This window comes from Lithobates pipiens, unplaced genomic scaffold, assembly GCF_037356315.1.
Source record: "Lithobates pipiens isolate NorthernLeopardFrog02 unplaced genomic scaffold, aLitPip1_a1.2 Scaffold_19, whole genome shotgun sequence".
Lineage (NCBI taxonomy): Eukaryota > Metazoa > Chordata > Amphibia > Anura > Ranidae > Lithobates > Lithobates pipiens.
In genome coordinates this window covers 449,684,155-449,699,262 of record NW_027507764.1, presented here as the reverse complement: position 1 = coordinate 449,699,262, position 15,108 = coordinate 449,684,155, and the positions used below count along the sequence as shown (strand labels likewise).

The following is a 15,108-nucleotide window of genomic DNA, read 5'->3' as shown; positions in this document are numbered from 1 at the left end:
GATTTACAGAAATATTTACTTTGACAGTTCTCCTGAATGGTTAATTAATATCAATAACATCCTATTGGGAAATCACAAAGAAAATGATGAATTATGGAAGGTTGGAGGCCGTAATTCCATTCTGTATTATGCTTCATTGCCGCAGTGAAAAAAGAACATTAAACCTAAAAATAATGATGAAAATCACGGTATATTTTGTCAATCAACTGGATAACTCACACTTTTACCTTATTGACTTTACTTAAGATAGGTCATTTCATAACAAAAGTTGTCTTTTTAAATAAAATTATACAGCACCAAAATTTGCATTGATTTGCACACACATACACACAAATATAAGTCACCATTTTCCTAGGAATCACAATTTATTTTCCTTGGCATGCTTATTCATATGTGTTAGTTCTCTAAGGTATTGGAGTACTCATCTTTGTGAATGATGACAAAATATGATTATCTGTAAAGATTTTTGTTCCATCAAAGACAGCACAAGACTTTGAAAACATTAAAATTGTATTGATTTAGGGGAATAATCTTTGGTTGATCTGATTTTTGTTTTAAATTTGGGGACCAAAAATAATTAACAATGGTATCCAATTGACATTTTTTTTTAATTTGTGTACTGTATGTACTATGTTTTGCTAGAGAAGAATTTTTTTCTTAAATAAAAAAGATAATAGTTACATTTCATAAAATCTATGTTACTATTTACAAATGCTGAGGTTTTTTTGTGTATTGTCTAAAGAACTGGGATTCCTAAAATGCTAACACTATTATAGATCTACTCTCACAGATCTGGAGTTTCAGTAAACAAGGATGTGAAATATTATAATGTCACACACTGTTACGTCATGAACCCCTAATGCACATATCATAACAAGGTATAAGTACATCACATGGAATGAGTTTCCAAGACTCTTACAAGCATTTATTCATCTTAACTTTCTGTGACTCTTATAGAATTACAGTATTTAAAAATCAATTTACAATAGACTTTAACAATGATTTATCCTTTAAAAAAAATGAAAAATAAAAAGCTAGGAATGGGGTTGGGACCAAGACAAAACATAAATAAATAAACTTTATATAATATTGCATTGTGAGGACATATTATTTACTACACATAAAGATCCCCAGATTTTGTAGAACTACAAGATTCCGCATGCCTCGTAGTTCAGTGTAGAGAGTTTCAGGTACTTAATGTGTTTACTGCATAACAAAGTCAACTTCACAATAAGGTGACATGACTGTAATTTGTTAAAGATTCTTTTGGGGCTCCTCAAAACTATTGGCAATCAATTCTATACATTTAGGGCTAAATGTAAACTGATGTCATTATAAATATTTATTCAAAGACAAATTATTTAAATTTGACACAAGTGGACTTGTCATGATCTTATTTATTTTGGTTGAGTCGCGCTGAAACAGCCTCTAAGTAACTTTTCAAATTTGTTAACTGCCTGATTCAGAAAGCATGCTTGATTCAACTACATTTCCACTCAACATTTACTTAAGTCTTCTGCAAATCTTAGCCAGCTCTGTGCTAACAATTGTGCAGTGTGGGATATGTAGTTCAGCTATAATAGCTATAGATCATTATTTTCCATTATTCTACCTTTTATCACTTGTCCACTAATAATGTCCTTTCTATGAGAGGGTTACGTTATATTAGGACATGTGAAGATGAGGCCTACACCTACAGCAATGTTAATAACATTACATAACAGACTACTTGATAATTTCACAGGTCCAAAGTATAATCTGAGATATACATCACATAGACCCATAACTGTATAGTACAGCACCTCTTCATAAATACTGCATGAACCCAAAAAGAATTGTTGTGATGCAATTTCGCGTGTTGTATAATGTTTTATGAATGCTTTCAGTCAGCATTTGTGCTATTTTTTTCTGTAAAATTTAATGAACTGTACCAAAATAATGTCCAATAACATTACAATTACTGACTGCTGGAGCATGGTCCTACATTAATACAAGTTGGTTATAGTATGTGTGTAACATTTAATTATTGTTATTTTCTGTACATGAAGTAGAGAACTTGAGAAACTTGTAAAAATAAAATAAACTAATGATCTTTGAGGTCTATATGCTAGGTGTAAAAAGAAGTAATTATAAGAATATCTGACCTCCAGTAGGTTGACCAACTTGACTTGAAAGTTAGATTGTGGGATATGAGATCCACACATTATAAAAAAGTAATACCTTATGTAAACCATAGTATACAATACAAAATATTGAGTAATTCATAGGTTTCTGATTTTGCAAACAGAAAAAAAAATGCTGTAAGATTTTAACTTGCACTCTTAATGCAACTGAAAGCACCATTTGGGTATATCTTTTGAAATAACATGAAAACAGTTTTGTGCAAAACAAAATGACTTTGACTCTAAACAATTGCAACACCGGCACTGTCTTAAAACTGTTTCTCTGCGGATTTGGATTAATATGAAAACAAGTCTTCACTTAGTGGTCTTCCACAAATGTATTTTATTCTACGGCACTGTGTATACTTACTAGTAGACAACCCCAAAAGCCTAAAAGTTATCACTTAGTTATAGGTATAAAAGGTGAGTTGTCTGTACATGTGGAGAACTGGTGCACTCCGTCTGGTTTCATACTCTTGCACGGCTCAACATGCCACATATTGTGTATTCCTCAGACATCAGAGCAGTCACTTACACTATGTAATGTTTGGCACTAGAAGGGTATGGCATCAGTTCATATTTTATATCATACCTGCATAAATCACATGGAGCCATGCATTCAGAGTCCTGAACTGATCTCCTGTATAGTACAAGAAACCAGACACTTTTATCCCCATCACATAACTTTCCACTACCATGACAAATCTTTGTTTGTCATCTGGGTATGTCATCATGATTATCATTTTTGACCAGTGTCCTATGATGTTTCATCTCATCACATTCTCACAACTTCACAGAATTCATTGCTGTTTTTTCAACTAGCTACTGGTGTAGGTGAATTAATTAAGGGGAAATAGGTAGCAGCCTTTGGGTGAATTGTTATTGACGTTTATGATAAGATTTTCTAGGAAAATAAATATGGTACTCACTGTTGTACTGTGTATGTTTGCAATACAGAATATAGTTTGCATGGATATAAAAACTGGGTCACAAAGATCAGACCAAAACTCATGTGTTCATAAAATATTTCCATTACTTGGCATGTTGCAAACAGGGTCATCTGCTCCTCTGTTGTTCTTGGATTCACACAGATAGTTGGGCTAGGCCATATGTGTTTTTGTGAACATGCCACTTTTGGGATATACAAACTGGCACTGTCACACCAAATCAAGACAACTGGAATATATGGGTGGTAGTTTCCTATTGCAACCTTTTTTACTTGTGGAGCAGAGACCTGCAGCGTATAGACTATTGGCTGTAGCATGATTTAGGGTCATTACATAGAAAACCTTGTAGACATTACAAATCTTGAGACAATAATGACTTCTATATGAATATTAATCACAGCACTAGACAACACTACACTACATAGGTCTACTGTCCTGCCCTTGTTTGTATGTTCTCTCCCCACTGAATTTCTTCTGTCCTAAAATGCACAAGCAAAACTTTCACTTTGATATATCAGAGTATCTGAAAGAATGATAATCATGATGAATAGCCATTTTAATTGTTTTCCATGACTTTACTTGCCATGGCTTTTTGCTCTGTTGGTAAAAGTTAAACAGTTTTTTCAGCCACCGACCAGTTGACAGTGCTTATTGTTCAGGTTATCATTGTGGCTTTTTAAATTCCTGGATGTCAGGATTTCCTTTTGCTTCTGTTACAATGTGGTTTCATATTCCAGACGTTCCTGAATAAGTGCATCGTCTTTATACTGCAGCCGAGGGGGAGTAGGTGAACATTCAAAAGCTAAAATTGCCTTACGTAGGCTTCTATCCAACACATGTCTCTCCCAGGCTGGATACCTGTTTCTAAACAGGTCAATTTTAATAACAGATTCTTCAATCCTTGGAGGCCTTGAGGATGGTGTAGAAGGGGCTGTAGGCCTCACTTGAAATACTGGCATGCAGCCGTCTCTTTCTGTATATTTCTGATCACTGGCCACACTCCTGTTATTAGACATAGATCTAAGAGTGTTTGAGGCCACCTCAGGGGGCAAGGGAAATGCAGATATGGGATCTTCACAAGCACAGCTCGGTGATTGGCCAAATCTAGGTCCATTAGGGTGAAAGAAGGCATAGTACATAAGCATAAAAACAATACCAGTTAAAAAGCTGCTAAACACTACACATAGTGCTGGAATAGCAAATGCATCCAGGATTTGGGGGGCCTTGTACAAATACCACAGGGTACTCAAGGCGGTGTTTTCCAGAAGGATGACAAAGTAATAAATAAATAACCGACACCGTGTCCTTCCTTCCTTGACATTAAACCAACTAAAGATATAGATTATTCCAACCACCATATCAAACACAATCTCCTCCCACTTGGTGATGCAGAATTCTGTTTCACAATGCACAATCCAAAAGGTCATGATGCACCAGTGAAGTACAATAAATATTCCAAAGTAGAGTTGGAAAACTGAAGCGAAGAGAGCAAACGTTATCACTCTGGCGGCGATGGTGAAGAAATGCCAACAGAACTGGATGATTACAGCCATGTAACTGATGGGTTTCTTGTCATCTCTCGAATCTCTTAATGCTTTCTGATAGGATGCCAGGGCCCATGCTAGGGATACCAATGATGCAGCAGCTGTAAGACCTAGAACACAAGCAAAAAACTTTGATCACAAGCACTGCATAGAAATACAGAGGACCCATAAATGACAACAGTTTTTTAAACAATGGATAGTAAAATACCGGATTTATTGGTGTAAAACGTGCACTTGTTTCCCCTGAAAACAGAGGGTAAACAGTGCCTGCATGTTATACGCCGATAATATGTTTTACCAACAGGGGGCGGGGATCAGGCGTTCCGCCCCGGGAGCCCCCCATTGAGGGGGTGTCAGGCCAGCCATCCCGCCTCTCCTGGCCCTGGGACAGTGCTGCCTGCATAGTCTAAAGTTGAGAAAAAAAATCACTTGCCAGCCCCTTTTTGTATACGGCTCCTCCTGTGTCAGTGTCATTGTAAAACTAAGCTTCTAAATATCTCAATAGCTCAGTTTTTTCTGGCTGCTCTCCTCCTCCCGCACCTCTCCCTCCGAGTGTAGCTTTAGATTGGAGGAGCATGACCATCTATGTAACGTCAGAGGAGAGCAATCAGGTGGCCAGGCCAGTGAAAAAAATGGAGCTAATGAGGTATATGGAAGCTTCATTTTACAATATGAGTGACACAGGAGGAACAGTGTAGAAGGGGCTGGCAGTGATTTTTTCTTAACTGTAGAGTATGCTGGCAGTGCTGTGTAGGGGGGCTGTGTACTGGATGGGGTGCTTTGTACTGTACAGGGGAATGTATACTGGATAAAGGCTGTATACTATGCAGGGGGCTGTATACTGGAGGGGGGGTGTATACTCTGTAGGGGGAGGGGGCTTTATGCTGGATGGGGGGCTGTGTACTGTGCAGGGGAAGGGGGGCTGTGTACTGTGCAGGGGAGGGGGGCTGTATACTGGATGGAGGGCTGTGTACTGTGCAGCTGAGGGGGTTGTATACTATATAGGGGGCTGTGTACTGGGGAGGGGGCTGTATACTGGATGGGGGACTGTGTACTGTGCAGGGGAGGGGGCTGTATACTGGATAGGGGCCTTTGTACTAGGGAGGGGGCTGTATACTGGATGGAGGGCTGTGTACTGTGCAGGGGGAGGGGGCTGTATACAGGATGGAGGACTGTGTACTGGATGGGAGACTGTATACTGGGGAGGGGGCCTGTGTACTGGATGAGAGGCTGTGTACTATGCAGGGGAGGGGGGCTATGTACTGGGGAGGGGGCTGCATATTGGATGGGGGCTATGTACTGGGCAGGGGGAGGGGGGCTGTGTACTGTAAAGGGGGCTGTGAAAACATTTTCACAACTTCCCTCTTAAAATTGGGGTGCGTGTTATACGCAGATAAATACGGTATTTAAAATACTACCCATAAATAACATTTTCTGATAGCCAACAATTTAGCAGAACATTGTAGTATATTATATAACACATTAAAATGTGTGACTTTTATCTTCCAGTAATTTGTTTAAGAAGCTGTTATTCAGTTCTTGTGTATCAGTGTATTTAATAATGTACATTTAATTATATTTTTATCCACTAAGTATACAATTATTAATAACATATAGAGCAACTGTTTTTTTTAATTTAGAGACATTTTTTAAAATGTGTCCTAAAACCCTAATTATTTATAAAGGCCTCCACAAACCTAATTAAAATTAACGGCACATTGTTTTTTCCTTTATATGCAAAATATGTCTTCATTTAAATATTAGTATTTGTGAAAATAAATATTTCTTACTTTACCTTGCATCTCAATATTTTGCAATACAAATTTGAATTTACCCTACCTGATTCATCAAAACTTTTAAGATGAGCCCCTCTCAGTGTTAAACGAATAAAAGGTACATTGGTGTTTTTTACCCTGCACCCATTTCAGTTCTTATTTCAGAGGAGATGTGAGCAAACACCCTGAAAATACATATTATTTATTACCACAGTTTTAAAGGATTTTACAAATGTATTACTTTAATTAAATGTGCATGGTTCAGGTCAAGTAATGGTGATTTTTGGAAGTTGTAGAAGAAAAAAAATGGATTAATTAGCCACTAAAGTCCGTGCTTATTTCAATGTTTGCTAAAGAAGTTACAAAGAACAGTGTTTTGTAACTGTAATTAGTGGAACTGATAATCTATTAACAAACACAAGGGTTATTGATCCATACACTGTTCTGGATTAAAGGCAATTAGTGAACACAGCATCAATACAACCACTCTGATAACTCATACAAAAATGTGAAGAGGGTATGTGGGTGGATGCTCCATTCATTGAATACAAACATTTCGCATGCAGGTAGTTGAAAAGCTGTGATGGCAAACCTCTGAAATAATCTACAAATCATACAAGGCTTGTACACTTAGACCACAGATGTTTACCAGCAAAATGTGTGCTTTGTTGAATGGCACTTTACAGTAGCTTTTAGAGAGCAGTCTTAAACAGTCCTTAGTCCTTACAGTCCTACTTACAGGTTATCAAAATCATAGAGTACTGTCATTTCAAAACCATGTAAGGACTGAACAAAGTCTAAGGTAAGGTCTAAGGTCTTAGAAAAAAAATGTACAGTATGAGCACAACGTATTTCTGTTAATAAGGTAGTGAGGGAGGTGTTTAGGTAGCACACAAAGTTCAAGTATGTGGCAGTAGGAGGGATAGTCATGAAGAAAAATAAATGTATTCCAATGGCCAGAATAATCTAATAACTGGTCAGTAGAATGCATTTATGCTCAAACGCCATATGGGTATAAATGCACTTCTTTGTGTATCCAGGTGGATTATATCTTGTTTTTTCAGGACAAATTGGGCTTAGTTGTTGTTTGTACCCATATAGGGCTCACAAACAATAGTGCAAATTTTGCTCTTTTTTTTTTAATCCTATCTAAAACACACTTATGCCACGTACACACAACTGAATTGTCCGGCAAACAATCCGCCAGACTTTGTAACGAACAGACTTGGCCACACACGGACACTCAGAAAAGTCAGGTGATTTCTAACGCAATGACGTATAGCACGTATGAGGTGACTAGAAAAAGTAGTTCAATAACCAGTAGCCAATAGCTTTCTTCTCGTACTTGCTTCTGAGCATGCGTCATTCTTAGTCCGCCAGACTAGCACACTGACGAACGGATTGTCCGCTGAAAGCCAAGTCCGGCGGACAAATTTTGAGTTAAAACTACTTTCTAAGTCCGCCGGACTTTACGATGAAAAGGTCCGCTGGAGCCTACACACGATCGAATTGTGCGGAGTAATGCGGTCCGGCGATTTGGTTGTGTATACGAAGCATTACACTGACACTGATACTAATTTAAAATGTTTTTTTTTTATTACTACCCAAAATATACTGACCCTGACCTTTGACTCTTACCTTGACCTGAACACTAGCCCTGACACTAACCTAGATGAGACCTTGATCTAGCTATTTTTTAACTAAATGTTTTACACATTTATTTTGTTTGTTTACATCTTTCTCCCCTGCAAGGAGCTTTTAGAGAGTTTTAAACAGTCCTTATGTTAAAGCTTTACCCAGTGGCGGAATTATAAGGGTCGCCAAGATCGCCATGGCGACCGGGCCCCTTGCTGCAGGGGGCCCTTGAGGGCCCCCTGTACTCTTCGATAGGGGGGAGGCTGAGAGGAGCTCCCTGATCATCAGCCGAACTGAAATCGGCATTATGCGGGAGCTCCTCACTTTAGCCTTTAGTGAAAGCTCTTTGTCTCCCCCTACAGTGCAGTACCCGGCAGGAAGAGCCAATGTCTTCCGTTTTTTTTTAATAAGACTAGCTACTGTATTTGTGTTTGTATGTGTGTGTGTGTGTGTGAGCATGCATGTATGTGTGTGTATGTGAGCATGCATGTATGTGTGTGGATGTGTGTGAGCATGCTTGTATGTGCATGCGTGTGAGCATGCTTGTATGTGCGTGTGTGAGAGCATGCTTGTATGTGTGTGTGAGCATGCTTGTATGTGTGTGTGCGAGCATGCTTGTATGTGTGTGTGCGCGCATGCTTGTATGTGAGTGTGTGTGTGAGCATGCTTGCATGTGCGTGTGTGTGTGAGCATGCTTGTATGTGCGTTTGTGTGAGCATGCTTGTATGTGCGTGTGTGTGAGCATGCTTGTATGTGTGTGTGCGAGCATGCTTGTATGTGTGTGTGAGCATGCTTGTATGTGTGTGAGCATGCTTGTATGTGCGTGTGTGTGAGCATGCTTGTATGTGCGTATGTGTGAGCATGCTTGTGTGTGTGTGAGCATGCTTGTATGTGTGTGTGTGAGAATGCTTGTATGTGTGTGTGTGAGCATGCTTGTATGTGCGTGTGTGCGTGAGCATGCATTTATGTGCGTGAGCATGCATGTATGTGTGTGAGCATGCTTGTATGTGTGTGAGCATGCATGTGTGTGTGTGTGAGCATGCATGTATGTGTGTGTGTGAGCATGCTTGTGTGTGTGTGTGTGAGCATGCTTGTGTGTGTGTGTGTGTGTGAGCATGCTTGTGTGTGTGAGCATGCTTGTGTGTGTGTGTGAGCATGCTTGTATGTGTATCTCGGCAGTGCTAAAAATTTTAAAAACAATCATGCTGCAATGCTGCAATTTTGGCCAAGGCTGCAGATAGACACTGGGCAAGGCTGCAGATGGACACAGATAAGGCTGCAGATGGATACTTAAAATGTAAGTTTTTTTCCTTAAACTTCCCTCCTAAAAGTTTTTTTCCTTAAACTTCCCCCCTAAACTTGGGGTGCGTGTTATACGCCGATAAATACAGTATTTTGTTTTAGTACTAGTTTTAGTACCATGTTTAAGTTGTGAAAGCATCCTGTTCTAATTAACATATTTAAATCACAAATAGGCAAATTGTCAAAATAAGCTAATTATATTATTCACAATTACAGCCAAATGTATTATTTTCTTTACTAATAGAGAAGATGTGTATTGTTCAGCAAAGAACAGCAAAATAATGATGATTTTAATGATGCCAAATGACTTTTTATAATCGCTCCCCATACATCATGCATTTTAAGTGGTATAGTTGAGTTAGTACAATGAATGTACAGTGCCTTGCGAAAGTATTCGGCCCCCTTGAACTTTTCAACCTTTTGCCACATTTCAGGCTTCAAACATAAAGATATAACATTTTTATTTTTTGTGAAGAATCACCAACAAGTGGGACACAATTGTGAAGTGGAACGAAATCTATTGGATACTTTTAGCAAATAAAAAACTGAAAAGTGGTGCGTGCAAAATTATTCGGCCCCTTTACTTCCAGTGCAGCAAACTCACTCCAGAAGTTCAGCGAGGATCTCTGAATGATCCAATGTATCCAACTTGAATCCACCTGTGTGTAATCAATTCTCTGTATTGGATTTTTGAAACTTTTTTAACTAATAAAAAAATGAAAAGTGGGGTGTGCAAAATTATTCGGCCCTCTTGCTTTAATACTTTGTAGAGCAACCTTTTGCTGCGATTACAGCTGCAAGTCGCTTGGGGTATGTCTCTATCAGTTTTGCACATCGAGAGACTAAAATTCTTGCCCATTCTTCCTTGCAAAACAGCTCGAGCTCAGTGAGGTTGGATGGAGAGCGTTTGTGAACAGCAGTTTTCAGCTCTTTCCACAGATTCTCGATTGGATTCAGGTCTGGACTTTGAATTGGCCATTCTAACACCTGGATACGTTTATTTGTGAACCATTCTTTTGTAGATTTTGCTGTATGTTTGGGATCATTGTCTTGTTGGAAGATAAATCTCCGTCTCAGTTTCAGGTCTTTTGCAGACTCCAGCAGGTTTTCATCCAGAATGGTCCTGTATTTGGCTGCATCCATCTTCCCCTCAATTTTAACCATCTTCCCTGTCCCTGCTGAAGAAAAGCAGGCCCAAACCATGATGCTGCCACCACCATGTTTGACAGTGGGGATGGTGTGTTGAGGGTGATGAGCTGTGTTGCTTTTACGCCAAACATATCGTTTTGCATTGTGGGCAAAAAATTTGATTTTGGTTTCATCTGACCAGAGCACCTTCTTCCACATGTTTGGTGTGTCTCCCAGGTGGCTTGTGGCAAACTTTAGACAAGACTTTTTATGGATATCTTTGAGAAATGGCTTTCTTCTTGCCACTCTTCCATAAAGGCCAGATTTGTGCAGTGTACGACTGATTATTGTCCTATGGACAGACTCTCCCACCTCAGCTGTAGTTCTCTGCAGTTCATCCAGAGTGATCATGGGCCTCTTGGCTGCATCTCTGATCAGTCTTCTCCTTGTCTGAGCTGAAAGTTTAGAGGGACGGCCAGGTCTTGGTAGATTTGCAGTGGTCTGATACTCCTTCCATTTCAAAATGATCTCTTGCACAGTGCTCCTTGGGATGTTTAAAGCTTGGGAAATCTTTTTGTATCCAAATCCAGCTTTAAACTTCTCCACAACAGTATTACGGACCTGCCTGGTGTGTTCCTTGGTCTTCATGATGCTCTCTGCGCTTTCAACAGAACCCTGAGACTATCACAGAGCAGGTGCATTTATACAGAGACTTGATTACACACAGGTGGATTCTATTTATCACCATCAGTCATTTAGGACAACATTGGATCATTCAGAGATCCTCGCTGAACTTCTGGAGTGAGTTTGCTGCACTGAAAGTAAAGGGGCCGAATAATTTTGCACGCACCACTTTTCAGTTTTTTATTTGCTAAAAAAGTTTAAAATATCCAATAGATTTCGTTCCACTTCACAATTGTGTCCCACTTGTTGGTGATTCTTCACAAAAAATTTAAATGTTATATCTTTATGTTTGAAGCCTGAAATGTGGCAAAAGGTTGAAAAGTTCAAGGGGGCCGAATACTTTCGCAAGGTACTGTAAGTTCAGTGTAAAATATATCACCACCCAAAGTATGCAGTTCTTGGTCTCCGCAGGTCAATCAGAGCGTGCAGGTCAGGTTAATTGCGCTTTCTCTATATTTGGTGAATAGACTAAATATATACAATAAGATTAAACATCTACCTGCAGCAGTTTGTGTATATGGAGTTAAAATGTGGAGTTAACAAAATTATTTATAGAGTGTTTAAAAAAAAACCTGTGAATTCTCCTAAGGCAATGTTAAGCTTCCTTTTAATGTACTTTCCCGTTTTCATTTGCAGGAATGTTCGTACACCGCATCTCAGCTAATCTCAATTCTAAACTGCCTTCAGACCACAGTTACCAATATTATAAAAAGGCAATAAGTATGTCATCTTAACTCAATGTCACTGTTAATGTCAGATCCATCAGAATGATCTCTTCGCCATAGTAATATCTCTTCCCTAACAGGTAAGCCCCATACAGAATACTGAAAATTATTTTAGCTTTGTCTTTTAATATATCTGTCTGTATTATTTCACTGATGCTTATGCAATCTGTACTTTTGCAAGGAAGTCAATCATGGAAAAAAAAGTGCAAAACACATGATGACCAAAAGATTATTCAAAGGTAGAAATACCCCTGAATCACTAAAAGCACTTAGGCCCCTTCATATTATGACAAAATCTCCATTCCTAAAGTGGAACTTTTTTTTAGAGTGATTGTAAACCCTCAACCTGTAAAATAACCCATTCAACCAAACCAATTTTTCACATTTCCTTTGTTGTCAGTTGCATAAGAGCTAGTGAAGGAGAAATAGCAACAAGCTGATTTTCCCAATGAAAGGCTGTGCAAGGGGTGGGGAATCAGGACATGATTGATCGTTGGAGGAGAGTAGGCTGAGTTCTCAGGCCTGCTAAAGAACTGACTGCAATGTGTTCTCCTGCTTAGTGTGGTCAGTTTTTAATTGGAAAGCAGAGAGACTGGTAGAAACACCAGAGAAATCACACAAAGAAAGCAATAAAAAAAAGAACAGGATACTTTTTCATACAAGTACATGGTACAACAAGCACATATCAGGAATATAAAATGTTGGGTTTACATATACTTCAAACTTTATATAGAGTGGGGGAAAGCTTTGAACATCTCAGAGGTTTTTCTGCTGACCGGTAACAACGTCAGGAAAAAGAAACAATTTGTAAATGGGGACACAGACAATATTACAATTTTAATAGATATTCTGTCCCAAAAATTTTTTGGCTGTATTATTTTTTTTCAAGATTTCAAAACTAAACCTTCCTAAGGCTGAATTCACACCTATGCATTTTTAGTGCTTTTTGCATTTTGCAGATTTGCACTACAGAACCTGTTCCATAGGAAACCATGGTAAATGGACTGTAGTGCAAATCTGCAAAATGCAAAAAGCACTAAAAATGCATAGGTGTGAATCCAGCCTAAAAAGGTATTTCAGTCTCTCCATGTTTTTTTCCCACTTACCCTTTTCCCTGGTGTTTTGCACAATTCACATACTCACTCGGCTAGTGAATTCAGCATTGTCCTGCTGATGTCACACACTGGGCACCATGCCACCATCTCCATTGCTGAGGTCATTGGGAGCTGGATGCCTCTTCCTGGTTCAAGTAGCCTGGCCCCTGATGATGCGCCACAAAGTCCTCCCTTCTCTGGCCCCTGTATGAAACCCGAAGCAACCCAGGACATGTGACCTGCATGTCCCAGGAGGCTTCAGAGCACAGAAAACATCACTATCTTTTAGATAAGAATGGCAGGTTGGGGCCACAGCAAAAAAACTAATAAAAAATAAACAAGTAAAAACTTTTTTTTTGGGCCCCAACCTGCCATGCTTATCCAGAAGATAATGATGTTTACTGTGCTCTGAAGCCTCGCGGAACATGTTGTCCCAGGTTGCTTCAGCTTTCATACAGGGGCCAGAGAAGGGAGGACTTTTAAATTGTGAAGGGGAAGTAGCAGCATATACTGTATGTCAGCATAGAAAGTCATTTATGATAGCTTATCTTGTTACCTGTATTATTATATTTCTGTCACAAAATATTTACTAAGATGGTACCATGGTAGAATGGCAAAAGAAGGCCAATGTTAACTAAAACTCACCACAGTTTGGTCAGTTTTACAAAATAGCTGACTGCAGACATGGAAATGTCATTTTTTGAAAATATTAAAGGATAATTTTACATTACTCCTGACGACTATATGACTCCCACCCCCTTTAACAATTGTGTAAATAGTACCTTAGGACTCAAATGCAGACTCCCTCTTTCATACTTTCCATTTGGTTTGCCTTACCTGCAATCACCCCATGCCCTTGTGTGCTAAACCAAAGCCTCCAACTGTTCCCCATTTGGAACCAATTACCTTTGTCCCTCTTTCCTCCTAAGCCTTTGTACACACGGTCGGACATTCTGACAACCAAATCCGTTGGATTTTGCCCGACGGATTTTGTCCGAAACTGTTGCATACACACGGTCAGACAAAGTTGTCGGAAAATCCGATTGTACATAGCGTGATGACCTTATTTCGTTACGACGGGACTACGTTCAGGCTAGTAGCCAATAGCTTTGGTCTAGGAATTTGATCTGAGAATGCGTGGCACTTTGTCCGTCGGAGTATACACATGATCGGAGCATTTTGTCGGAAAATTTTGCCGGCAAGTTGGAAAAGTTGGTCCGTCGGATATTCCGACGGAAACAGTCCGATGCAGACCACACACAGACCACACACAGTCGGAATATCCGACAAAACGGTCCGATAGGACACATTCCGTCGGAATCTCCGACCGTGTGTACAAGAGCTTAGATGTCCAATCTTTTTGGCCTGATGTATAGACCTTTATATAAACATTTACCATTTAACTATTAAAAGTGTTAAACTACACTAAGCCTTTCATCCAACCTCTGAATTATTTAATTTCTCTTTTAAATAGCCACTACAAAGGAAAACACTGTAGAAAAAAAAGAACTTGTGTTTTTTTTTTTTTTGCATATTAAAGTGTATGTATAGCTAAAACAGTTTTTTTGGGGATGGGGGATAGAGTAGGGAAGGAACTCCTGTCAAGTTTTTATTGCTGTCTGTGTTCACATTAGAAAGATCTACCCTTTTTATTTGTCCTGGTGACCATTGAAAGATAGAGGGCAATGGGAAATCCTCCAAGATGTCACACCTGTCATCAGAACAATAAGTGAAAGTAATTTTTCCAATGGGGACCTATATTCAAATGACAACTAAGAGCGGAATTCTTGTCACTTTGTAGAAATTTCCTATACTGTATATCCTGTTTTGTCTCCAGGACAGAAAATTAAGCAAAATCTCCCTTATTTGGATGACACATGGGTCTAGATTAGAACATTTGAAATACAAGCTTTCAGTGAACACAAACTCAGTGGAAACATACAACAAATTTACATTTTTGGAATAGGGACAGATTATTAAATTACCCTATTTGGACTGTGTATTACACATAAAGCTGACATGTAACTTGGATATTGCGGTCAATAGTAAACCTACCTAATACCAGAATCTGCTTTTTTTGATTCCAACCACCCAATAGAAAACAAACTGGGG

The 15,108-nt window shown here is 39.0% G+C and overlaps 1 protein-coding gene across 1 annotated transcript in view; it reads right to left on the bottom strand.

Annotated features, from left to right (window-relative positions):
* Positions 1-221: 221 nt before the first annotated feature.
* The window catches only part of XKR4 (XK related 4), a 459,167-nt gene continuing 444,280 nt past the window's right edge, over positions 222-15,108 (bottom strand). The window contains exon 3 of the mRNA XM_077492705.1: positions 222-4,763. Within this exon, the coding sequence (XP_077348831.1) occupies positions 3,823-4,763 (941 nt within the window). The 3' untranslated portion in view covers positions 222-3,822. The remainder of the gene's footprint in view (positions 4,764-15,108) is intronic.